The 12,546-nt window shown below is 46.5% G+C and overlaps 1 protein-coding gene across 4 annotated transcripts in view; it reads left to right on the top strand.

Moving 5' to 3' along the window:
- Window positions 1–12,546, top strand: part of PLCB1 (phospholipase C beta 1) — a 698,632-nt gene that overhangs the window by 457,250 nt on the left and 228,836 nt on the right. For all 4 annotated transcript variants that reach the window (XM_075925686.2, XM_075925693.2, XM_075925689.2 and 1 more), the window contains 3 exons: window positions 6,251–6,330; window positions 10,104–10,157; window positions 11,970–12,045. In XM_075925686.2, the coding sequence (XP_075781801.1) occupies window positions 6,251–6,330; window positions 10,104–10,157; window positions 11,970–12,045 (210 nt within the window). The remainder of the gene's footprint in view (window positions 1–6,250; window positions 6,331–10,103; window positions 10,158–11,969; window positions 12,046–12,546) is intronic.

Genomic DNA, 12,546 nt, shown 5'->3' with positions numbered 1-12,546 from the left:
CTACATTTCATTGCATGAGGGATTTTTAAAAAGTTATTTTAAAAAGAGCATAATATTTCCCTTAGTTACCTAGACAAATGCAAACAGGTTTTATTTTTTCTCTGATTTTCACCTGGTTTTGTTTGTTTGTTTGTTTTTGTATTAAAACCTGTATATTTCCATGAATTTTAAAACTAAATAAAAAACAAAAATAAAGGGTCATAATTATATAGTGGGTCATAATTTTGGCCCTCAGTATTGACTATATGCAGTATAATTTAACCCAAAATAGAGGGTGTCCATTTGGTAGCTAAAACAAGAGTACACAGTTTGATTCATGGTTGGATCCAAACAGAAGTGAATAGAAAGATCCCCCAATGATTTCAGTGACCTTTGTATCTCTGCTCAATGCCATCATTTCATGACCTTTCTCAGCTTTCCAGATTTTAGCTTTGTTGGCTGGAACTTTAGGGGATTAAAATGAGTACCCTTAAAAGTGAGGGGAAGGGATCAAGTATTATTTCTCTCTCATTGCTTCTCACAGATATTTCAAAGGGTCAGTTATTGCTCCTTCAGAGGAGAGGCATCAATAACTAAAATTTTGAAATAACAATGTGAGCAGCTACACCGCTGTTCCATTATTTTGAAATAATTTCAAAACGATGGACGGCTTATTCTGAAATCTGTAAACCTCATTCTACAAAGAATAATGCCTGCTCCAAAATAGCTATTTTGAAATAAGGTGTGTGTAGATGCTCTACTGCTTCTATTTCGAATTAGCCCCTCACCAGAGCCATTCTAAGTTATTCCTCCTCAGTGCCTCTCGGGGTTCTAAATCGAGATAGCACGTCCACATCAGGGAAGTCTGCCTTGGACTAATTTTGAGGCTTCTCTGCAGTGTAGATGTGCTATTTCAAAATAAGCTACTTCAGAATAACTTATTTCAAAATAGCCATGCAGTGTAGACATACCCTAAGGCTACGCCTACACTGCGTATTGTTGCGCAAGAAGATATGAAAATGAGGCGCAGTGATGAGTATCGCTGCACCTCATTTACATACCTAATGAACTGCCATTTTGCGGAAGGGGCTTTTGCGTAACAAGGAGCTGTCTACACTTCTCCTTCTTGCGCAAAAACCCCCTCTTGCACAGGAGCTGTTCTTCCTGAAAATAAGCGACAGAAGGGTTTTTGCGCAAGAAGGAGCAGTGTCAACAGCTCCCTCTTGCACAAAACCCCCCTCCACAAAATGGCAGCTCATTAGGTATGCAAATGAGGTGTGGCAATTTTCATCACCATGCCTCATTCGCATATCTTCTTGTGCAGCAATGCATGGTGTAGACGTAGCCTGAGGGTTACAGAGAGGATGGGGAAGGAAAATAGAATGACAAGAAAAAATGTAAAATAAGTTTGCGATAAGAATCCGCTAACTGCATGCTCACACTCAGTTCTTGGGATTCATTTGAAGTGCAATGATTGAGTCTGATCGAAACAAAAGGCCACCAGGTTTTATTAAAATAAAATATATCTTCAGCTATTAAAATAACATTTTGTGCCGCATGAAAGTTTGCAGCAGTTAATGGCACAAAGAAAGTTTTTAACTATTGTTATTAGTGCTTACATAAAGCAGTGTTTATAAAAATGTTACTATTCTGGGACTGGAAAATTGAGACGCCAGGATGAAATAAAATGCTATCTTTAATATGGTTCCTCTGACAACATAGTCATAGGAAAGTAATGATGCTAGAGGCCCTGTTCTGTCTCACCTCCCTTGTGTCGTAAGGTTAGACCTTGCAAGGTTACTGTGAAGAAAAAAAAAATAGAACAGAATCTGTCTTAGGAGACCGAGGTCCAAAATCTCTCAGCAGTGAGTACATAAATGTAGAACAATTTTGTGATCATCAGGGCTAAAAGTCTCTCTTAGATCGAGCCCAGGTGTCTGCTGTTACTGGTGGTTGTGCCAGGAAACTCAGTCGTGGGGAGAAAATCGTTGGCTCAGCTGCAGAAGACTACTGTACAAGATATGAACTTGCTATAAGCCCTCATGCTGAGCTCAGAACCAGAATCACCTTTGGGTCTATTTGACAGCCCATGTAAAGAGATATGGTAACAAAATACTTTGCCATTCTTAACCTTGACACTCTTAGAATGGCAGGAATATTATGTAACTGCTTGTAATAGGGCAGGCCTCACCACCACGGGCGCCTCCTGCTGGGCTCTCAGGGAATTAGCATTTTGGTGCTGGAGCACCCCCTTCTGGCTGGTGTCTCAGCAACTGCTACTTGTTATTCTCCACCACCCTTTGCCAGAGCCTATGTCTCTTCCAGACCAACCATGCTGCCTTCTACCTGGGTACTGCCCTACTGCAGTGCCCCCAGACTCAGGAGTCCTCCCCCTCTGGGGACCCTCAATCCCCCGATGCCCACCATGCCTCAGTGACCCAAAACTGCAGTCTGAAGTGACCACTCATCATTGGCAATGGGGTATGGACCTGCTGCTTTTGCCTTTCCTGCCTGCCTCTCCTCAGCCCTAGCACCCCAGGGCCTTGTTTCAGGCCCTGCAACCTGAGAACTTGCCTGGCCAGAGCTTCCTCAGTCATGCTGTAAATCAGAAAGCCTCATGCTTCCCTAGCAGCTAGGTCCCTCCCACTCCCCAGCCAGAGCAAGAGTGAGTCTCTCCCTTCCTCCCTCCTGGAGCCCTTATTTATACAGCCCACAGCTGGGCCCTAATTGGCAGGTGTCTGCTGAAGCTGCTTGCTCCATAGCTCCAGCCCTCCAGCCCTCACCTGAAAGGGCCAGTGTGGGACAGATGCCCCATCACACTGCTGCACGTTGGATAGCTTGAAGAAGAGGTTACGAAAGTATGGGTGAAAGGGAGAACTATGGTGTGAATGAATGTTTGAGAAGCAGCAACATATGGAGTAAGTTCTACAAATGTTATAAAAAGAACAAGATTAGGCAAGATCCTGGTTGTGAGAAAGAATGGAAAGGGATCATTAAATATAACCCCCCAACTGCAAACTTAAATAATGGGGAAGTTAGCAGAGCCATCAGCAATCACAGAGAAATGAAAAAACAACAAACAGTCCTGTGGTACCTTAGAAACTAACGCATTTCTTAGGTCTTGAGCTTTCTTGGGTAAAACCCACTTCATCAGATGAGTTGGAATGGACATTATAGAATCCAGGGTATATATAACACCAAAGGAAATACCTGTCAATTGTAGTATTATATTAATGAAGCTAATTAAGGCAGTGTGGATGTGTCTCATTTACAGTAGTTGATGTGGAGATGCGAATATCAAAAGAGGGGAAATTGCCTTTGCAGTACATTAACCAGTTAAGATCTTTATTCAAGCCTCTACGTTGATAATATTGAACTTGTAAATGAACTCCAGTTCAGCTGTTTCCTTCTGTAATTAGTTTATAATATTCTTTTATAGAAGGATAGCTACTTTTAAATCCATTACTGAATGTCCAGGGAGGTTAAAGTGTTCCCATTTGGTTTTATGTGTGTTACCATTCCTAATATCTTGATTTATGTCCATTTACCCTTTGGCATAGAGACTATATAGTTTGGCCAATATATTTGGCAAAAGAGCATTTTTGGCACTTGTTGGCATATATCATGTTAGTGAATGTGCAGGTGAATGAGCCCCTGGTGTGCTGGCTCATGTGATTAAGTCCTGTGATGGTGTCACTTGTATAGATGTGTGGACAGAGTTAGCAACACATGTTGTGATGGGTTTAGTGTATCCGGCAGCAGGCCTCATCAGAGCATTACAAATTTGAATTAACCATGTAATTGTCACTTCAGTGGAACTATTAATGTCACTGGGTCCACAGTATCCAAATGCCTGTGTCTGTCAAAAACAAAATCCTGTCTTTCGACGTCCATTAATTGCAGTCAAAGTTTTCTTACTGGAAACCTCCATTATCTGAAAATATCAATTTCCCTTCAGACTATTCAAATAATCAAGCTACTTGCATAGTTCCCTGCGGCAATGGTTTCTTTTGCATGTTTCTCAGGTCAAGGCATGAAGATACACATGGAAACTATACCTCCAGATATGTTCTGACCTCCTGTCTTAAGGGGAAAGTGCAGTATTGTTGCCTAAATTAGGGATGTTAGCGACTAGTCGACTATCGGATAAGCAAATGCTTATCAGATAGTCAAGGAGCCACTCGACTACTCTCTTCCCTCTGCTTGCTGCCTGCATCAGCTTTAAGCCAGTTCTCCCCCAGCACCATCTCCGCGGGGGACAGGGAGGCAGAGGCACAGTAGGTGCCGGTTCCCACTGCTGGTGCCAGTTCCCACTGCCAGCACATCTGCTTTTGAAATGTACAAGAGTCCTTTGGGACTCTTGTACATTTCAAAAGCAGCAGGGAAGCATGGAATGAGCGGGAACTCAAGGGCTGCTTTTGCAGAAAAACTTGCCAGCTGTCTACACTGGCTGCTTGAATTTCCACAAGAACACTGACTTCCTACTGTCTGAAATCAGTGCTTCCTGCGGAAATACTGTGCTGCTCCCGTTCGGGCAAAAGTCCCTTTTGCGCAAAGCTTTTGCGCAAAAGGGCCAGTGTAGACAGCTCAGATTTGTTTTGCGCAAAAAAGCCCCGATCGCGAAAATGGTGAAAATTGCGCTTTTAGGAAAAGCGTCCGTGCCAATCTAGACGCTCTTTTCTGCAAATGCTTTTAACGGAAAACTTTTCCGTTAAAAGCATTTGCGTAAAATCATGCCAGTCTAGACGTAGCCAAGCAGTCCCTGTTAGCCCCGTGCTCTCTGTGAGAGGAAGCAAGGGTGGGGACAGGAGCCAGGAGCTGACTTAAAAGCCGTGTTCCCCCAGCACCATCTCCAGGGTACTGCCTTCCCATCTCCCCCGCCTCTATCAGAGGTAGCAGTGAGGGTGACAGTGGACATTGCTGGGAAGCAGCTTCTGTCTGCAGGGGTTTCAGCAGGGAGCTGGGCCTCCCATGGACAGGGGCTTTGCCACCACCAGCCCCTGTTGATGGTGGCCAGGGCTGACCGTGGGCAGGAACTGCTGCCTGAGCACCCGGGTCCATGGCCAGCCCTGGCCACCGCAAACAGAGGCTGCTCCGGCACCATCCCCTGTTGGTAGTGGACAGGACGTACGCCGCAAACAGGTGCTGCTGGACACAGTGCGAGCCAGGACCCAGCAGCTCTTGCTACATTTAAACTGCAGAGGAGCAGTGCAGGTGGCTCCAGAGCAGGCACCTGGAGCTACCTCTGCTGCGGCTCTGCCCAGCCGCACTTATCGACTAACTGCAGAGTTGGTACAAATTGTATCGACTATGCGATTAGCCTAACTATGTTGTTTCCCTGTAGATCATTGGTTTGTTGTGGGAGTTGAACCCCACCATTGTTCCCTGGAAGTCAGCCACTCATGAGAGATTCAAATGCTGCCCAGCTGATGAGCAAGGCGCACACATAAGAACATCCTGGGTCAGACCAAAGGCCCATCTAGCCCAGTAGCCTGTTTGCCAACAGTGGCCAGTGCCAGGTGCCCCAGAGGGGGTGGACCAAAGACAATGATCAAGCAATTTGACTCCTGCCATCCTTCTCCAGCCTTTGGCAAACAGAGGCCAGGGGGAACGTTCCTTGCCCCCTGGCTAATAGCCTTTTATGGACCTAACCTCCATGAATGTATCTAGCTCTTTTTAAACTCTGTTATACTCCTAGCCTTCACAGACTCCTCTGGCAAGGAGTTCCACAGGTTGACTACACGCTGTGTGAAGAAGAACTTTCTTTTATTAGTTTTAAACCTGCTGCCCATTAATTTCACTTGGTGTCCTCTAGTCCTTATATTATGGGAACAAGTAAATTACTTTTCTTTATTCACCCTCTCCACACCACTCATGATTTTATATACCTCTATCATATCCTCCCTCAATCTCCACTTTTCTAAACTGAAAAGTCCCAGTCTCTTTAGCCTCTCCTCATATGGGTCCTGTTCCAAACCCAGCCAGGTTTTTTCTTTCCATGGGTGGTGCACACCCACACATGCTTTGGGGCACATAACATTTATTCTGCACATAGATGGAAAAGATTAGAGGGAACATTGAACCCCCTACCCCTTTGTGTTTCTTGTAAGATGGTGGCCATCATGCAGGCGTGGTTCAGGATTTTATTAAAGACTTTCTGTTACTAATACTCATGTTGAAACTATTTACCTTTAATGACAATAGAGATCTAAACAAGCACCTTTGAGAAACTGCTTCTGGGCTACAGCCACTGTAATTTATATCTCCCTAGGAATGGACGGACGAAGTTTTCAGTTTGGCAACAAATCTGCTGGCACACAACATGTCAAGGGATGCATTTCTGGAAAAAGCGTAAGTAGCCATAATATTTATTGCAAAGGCTGTTACTCCTTGTTCTGAGTCATTTTCCTTTTTCTTTTGTCAGCCTTCTTACTATCTATTGTTTGGACTGGGTTGGCTTGTCTGAGCTGTAAACATGGATTTTCCGCTTTCACTGAGTTAAAAAAAAACTGGTATCTAAAAAAAAATCAGGGAAATATGATTCTTTTCACAAATGATTACTTAGGAGACTCGGCTGGAATACACTTTTGAATGCCGTTGTCTTCCTGCTACACGCACCGGGAGTGACGTCAGGTCTTGGCACTGCTACTCAGGGTTAAAAACAATGAATTTTAGACTGACCCACTTCTGGTTTTTTTCTCTGTGCTGTCTATTATTAGTCAAAGAATGAGAAGAACACGATTTCCATTTTCCTCCGCCTGATCCCTCGGGTTTTGATACTCAGTCGAGAGAAACTGTGAATCTGTTCATCTAGAATCCTTGGCACACAATGCATTGATTCTGAGTGCCGGAGGATAAAATACAAAGGGTGTTTTTGAGAAGTTTATAAAAAATGTCAGGCACTTTGCAAATTAAAGAAAAATAGCTGAATAAATCCATGCTTACCAGGTGTCAGGTGAATGATGAAGGCACAGAGGTAGTTGCGTTTAAACGACAGTGTTGAGAACTTCATGATCGAGCCTCCAGATTGAAATGGTGTTTCCTGGCCAGGGTTACCTTTACGGGCTTTTATCCCGTTATACAGAGGGCTGTATTCAAAGTTCAGGCAGACAAGTCCCTAGCGAAAGGCAGCTCCCGCAGTTTTCCAAATGTTTCCCCAGAACATTTTTCCTGAAATGGTTGCAATTTGCAAGGCTCAGAACACAACAATGTTGATTCTTCTTTGAATGATTGCCCTTGCGGTATTCTGTTGTGGGTCTTGCATGCACATTATGCACCTGGGGTCAAAGAATTTGAAAGCGGTGTCTGTTGGGGCATGCATGCACCCTGACTGACCTTGTGCTTCTGTCTGAGGCAATAGAAACTGAAGCAGGTTGCAGGACTGTCTGAAAATCCAGTCCCTTCTCACCACCACATAGCTTGGACCGGAACCTGCAATGTCTAGCTCTCAAACTTCTAACTGTAGATAGGTTTTATCAGCTTTAATCAGAGTTTTAATAGTTCTAGTTATTTTCCTAGTTTTAATAATGTTTAGAAAAGATTAGAATTTGGGGATTTCTCAAGTACCCCTGCCCCCACACCGGGTTCTAGACTGTGCCCAAAATCCAGGGCTTCAACCTCTGCACCTCTCCTTGCAATCATTCCCACTTAGCGACATCCACCAACCGAGCCTTTACTGCCGGGGAGAATCTCACATCGTGGCTGGATGCATTGTTTGTCAAACTTTCCCTAGCCATAGCTAAGAAGGTTGAGTACTAAGAGTCAGTCTACACCACAAAGTTAAGTTGACTAAGTGGCGTTGATGTTCCGTTTCCAAACATCTTGAAGACAACCAGGTGACAAGCAACAGTCAGCATGGGCTCGTCAAGACCAAAGCCTGTCAAGCCAACCTGATAGTTTTCTCTGACACGGTAACACGGTGACAAGCCCTCACTCACATGGGCAGGTCCCAAGGAAGGTCTGTCGTACCGGAAGAGACCATGGGATGACTCCCATTGATTTTTGCAGGCTTTGGACGGGAGAGAGCTTGTTTGTGCGGGTAAGGATGTGCAGGGCTGAGAAAAAAAGCAACTAGCATGGCCTGGGTAACGTTGTAAGGACTGGGATATAAATATACTCCAAAGGGCCACTCTACATAGTACACTGAATTGCCTGCATGTAGGCAACTTTTGTAGGAAATAAACAGATTGGTGGACCACAAAATCCCGAGCTCTAACCCACTGGATCATCACACCAGGTGTTCAGGTGAAGTGGCCAGACTCATTGAGCACATTGATTCTAAGTCTTTCAGCCAGCTCATGTTGGGTAGAGTGTGTTCACATTCTCACGGGCTCTAGGAGGCGTAACTGGTTGTGCTTTGACTTGTTTCCTTCTGACTAGGGATTTAATGACCAGTGGCCACATGGCTCCTGGTTCTTCCGTAGGTGTGTCGTGGGGTGGTTCTGGGAGGCCAGGGATAATGGAGCACACAGGCTGAGAACAGTTAGAATCCTTGCACTCGGCAGGAGCACGTCCTCTTCCTTGCTTACGGAGAAGGTCGGGCACAGCGTTGGGAGCAGCTTTTAGCTCTAGGGCTTTCTTGCGCAAGAAACCCCTGCCGCGCGTCCACATTGCCCTCTTGCGCAAGAGGACTTACACTTGTTAGAAAAGAGCGCAGCTCTTGCGCAAGAAGCCCTGTCTTCTGACACCGTACTGTAAATCTTCTTGCGCAAGAGCGAGCGGTCCGTGTGGACACTCTGCACGTTCTTGCACTGGAACGTTCATTCTCGCGCAAGAACCTGCCAGTGTAGACAAAGCCTAAGTGTATATCCTCTCTGGATCTAGACTTTGTAATTTCTAGCTTGAGGAGACCATACCCATGGTATCTTGGTCAAAGTTAGGTTGCTCAGAACATAAGGGTAGCCACAGCAGCTAGTATAATCCCTGCTGGAACCTAAATACCTACTAAAGTGGCTAGCCCTGCCCATCGTCATAGCTACCCCAAACCACCGACATCTCCTTGAGCTGGGAATGACATTTTCCAGCTCTAGTGTAAAGAGACCCTACTTTTCAACAGCAGTGTTGTGGGGGGAAGAGGGGGCTGTCCTGTATGTGTAACCACCACTGGGCAGATTTGCACTTGGGACTTCTGGAGCTTAGGGTAGGGGCTTCTACAGCTTGAGCTATGAAGCCAGCTGGCTCTCAGCTTAGGCTGTAGAGCTCCCTTGTTCTTATCTCTGGCTGTAAGTGGTCTAAGTGCCACTCCATGGGATAGTGAGCCATGCTAGGAACATGGGTCACGTAAGTATGTGTACTGCTGTTTTTTGCATCACCTCCTATGCCGTCAGACGATGTTTCTCACTCATTGTCGATCTTTGCATACAATGTCCTGCAAGACTTTTCAGACCATGCAAAATGAGCAAGTAAAACTAGCTGGTGGATAAAAACAATAGGGAGAGCCCTGCAAATCTGTGGACATCTGCTACTCATTTTTGCAGAGATGTCGATGTGGATGTGGACACAAATTTTGTATCTGCACAGGGTTCTGACAAGGGTTGACCTGTAAGCAGGGCAGATAGTGGGAGGTGCATACAGTGGGAGGGGCTGGCCAGCAGCAGGCGGGTGGGTTAGCGGGCCAGAGCCAGCAGGAGAAGTCCATTCCGTGTCCCCCCCCCCTGCACTCACTGGCAGTGGAGGAAAGTCCTGCAGGGCAGACTCAGCTGGCGCGGTGCCATTCTCTGGCCGTGCCGTTTCCTTCCAGGGAGTGCTGGGCCAACCTCACTCCTCCTTGGAGTGGCACAACCTGGATCCCCCTTGCTGTGCCTTCCCCGCCACTGCCTCTCTTGCTGCCAGCACCAGCCCCGGGGCCCCGCTAGTCCCCCAAACTGTTTCAGCTGGGGAAAAGAGGCGGGGTGGGGAGGAGCAAGAGAGGAGTGAGGGCGGAGCAAGTCTGGGGAGGGGGCGGAACAGGGATGGGGAGAGGGGAGGCAGGAGAGGGTTGTTCCAGCTCTTCCTTAGGCTGGGGCGGAGCATGTGTCTGGTGCCTCCCCTCCTTCCCATGTCACCAGTCGCCTTTGCCTATAAGAATGTCTGAACAGCTTTTAAAGGCGAAAAAGACATTTGATTGTTTTTTTTTCTCTCTACAGTTACACAAAACTTAAGCTGCAAGTCACTCACGAAGGACGTATTCCTCTCAAGAGGTAAGTTCTTCTCTGCTTTGTGTTTCAGTTGACTCTTTCAGACTTGTGAGTGTGATGTTAGCCTTTGCAACAGTCCTGGACACTCACTCCTTTATCCCCGCAGCATGCAGATTGCACAGCTAGGGGGACTAGCCAGCAAGTGTGAAAAATCAGGAGAGAGTGAGGGAGTAATAGACACCTATAAAAACCAAAGCCCCCAATACTAGGACTGTCCCTAAGTGCTTGGAACATCTAGTCACCCTAAGCCCAGCTACTTTCTCACTGCTGTGTCAGGCTATGTCTAGACTGCAGGCTTCTTGCACCAAAAGCTTTTATCGGAAGAGATCTTCTGCAAAACCTTCTTGCGTAACAGTGTGTCCACACTGCAAAAGTGCATCGAAAAAGCGATGCACTTTTGCAGAAGAGCGCGTCCAGACTGCATGGATGCTCTCTCGAAAGGAAACTGATTACTATGCACAGAATGGCCATCAAGGCACCTGTGCTTTTTCCTCTTCCCTCTTCTTCTGAAAAAACTCCCTCTTCCCCATTCACACACAACTTTTTGCGAAAGAGCTCTTTTTCAAAAAGGCGATCTTCCTCACAGAATGAGGAATACCTACGATAGAAAACCCCCACTGTTCTTTCGATTTTTTTTTTTTTATATTGCGCAAAAACGCGCTTGAGGTGTGGCTGCTCTGCGAGGGTTTTTTTTGAAAAATGGCTGTTTTTCTGAAAAAACTCTGTAGGGTAGACATAGTGTGCACCACCCTAAACAGAACATTTCGGGGGGGGGGGGGAGGAGAGGTGGGCAAGAACCAACTCTGTCTTCATGTGCTGTGGGTGAAGTCTATAGTGGTTGTGTGTCAGTATCTGAGAGTAGAACTGGGTCTTGAGGCTAACACTCTCCAGTTAAGATACTAAAAGGGAATGGAGACCCAGTGGTTAGGGGCCTAGCTTCAGATCCCTAGATTGCCTGTGTTGTTTTGAGCAAGTCACCTAGACTGTCTATGCCTAGTACCCCACCTGTAAAGTGGGGATAACTGCCCTACTTCGACAGGCTGTAACGAATACATTAACAATGGCGACATGAGCCAGGCCCACTGATGTGGGGAGGGGGGACAAAGGAGGCAGAATTGCCCCAGAGCCTGGTGATTTAATTGCTCTGGAGTGTGCGGTTCTGAGGGCTGAGGCACTGCACTCCGGGCAGCTGGGTGGGCTGGCTTCCTCAGCCCCGCCCCTTCCACCTGAGACCCCACCCCTTCTTGGCATGTGGAGCCCCTCCCCCCCACGCCTTGCAGGCCCACGGACGCTGTTGATGCTCCTGTTGTGCTCAAATTCTACAGGGCCGGGGGAGCCATATAACTGTGTTACATACCCATTGTGATAACGGCTGTTACGGTGGGAATGCTGGACAGTGAGCTGACGTCACCCAGCTAACTAAATATATACCACTGAGCACCCAGCAAATGGTAATAAGTGTTGACAACTCTCCCTTCTAGGATGGGTTTGAACTGGTCACCTCCAGGGGAAAGGAACTGGTCTCCCCATTCAGGGGGCTTTCTTTCCCCACCTTTTCTGCCTCTTCTGTGACTACTTTCCTCTTTAACTCCCTGCTCCTCCTCCCTTCCCCCACAATGTGCCGTGTTTTCCTTTTTCGGTTAGCGTGTTTCTGCTTTCAAGATCAAGCTACGAAAAAAAAAGATCGAACACGCAAGTTTTCCAGGAGTCATTTTGCTGTGCAGTCATTAGCCATGCACGGCGCATATCCATGTAATACAGAACAGTGTGATATGCCTTTGAACAAATCCCTTCGTGTTTATTTCCATTTTGCAGCATATACCGCTTGTTTTCCGCTGACAGAAAACGAGTAGAGACTGCATTAGAAGCTTGTAACCTTCCATCTGCCAGGGTAAGCATTTGAATATCTTCTTGTCCTACTCCAAACTGCTGCTGCCAATTTGCAGCTGATCCCGGCGGTGTTTTCTCAGTGGCTGATCCTGCCCTTTTAGATCTGCCCAGCAAACAGGCCCGCAAGCAGCAGATCTTCATCTCCTCTGCAGGAGATACCCCTGGGTTCCACAGATGGTTCTCTGCAAGTCTGAGTATCTTTGCTGAGCAGTTGAGAAGGGAATTGAGGAATGTGAGAATGAGCTGTAGGGAAGGGCATACAGTTGGGGATCCATACACTGTGGAGACGCCATAAGAATATAATTTAGTCACTGATTCTATTGCATAAGAACAGCCATACTGGGTCAGACCTAAGGTCCATCTAGCTCAGTAGCCTGTCTTCTGATGGTGGCTAATGACAGGTGTCCCAGAAGGACTGAACAAACCAGGGAATCAAGTGATCCCACCCTGCTGCTGACCCTACCCGAATTGGGTAGGTGGGACTTAAACCCACATCCCTGTC

This window comes from Pelodiscus sinensis, chromosome 3 (assembly GCF_052426305.1).
Source record: "Pelodiscus sinensis isolate ZL-2025 chromosome 3, ASM5242630v1, whole genome shotgun sequence".
NCBI classification, from domain to species: domain Eukaryota; kingdom Metazoa; phylum Chordata; order Testudines; family Trionychidae; genus Pelodiscus; species Pelodiscus sinensis.
This window is presented reverse-complemented; position numbering and strand designations above follow the sequence as displayed.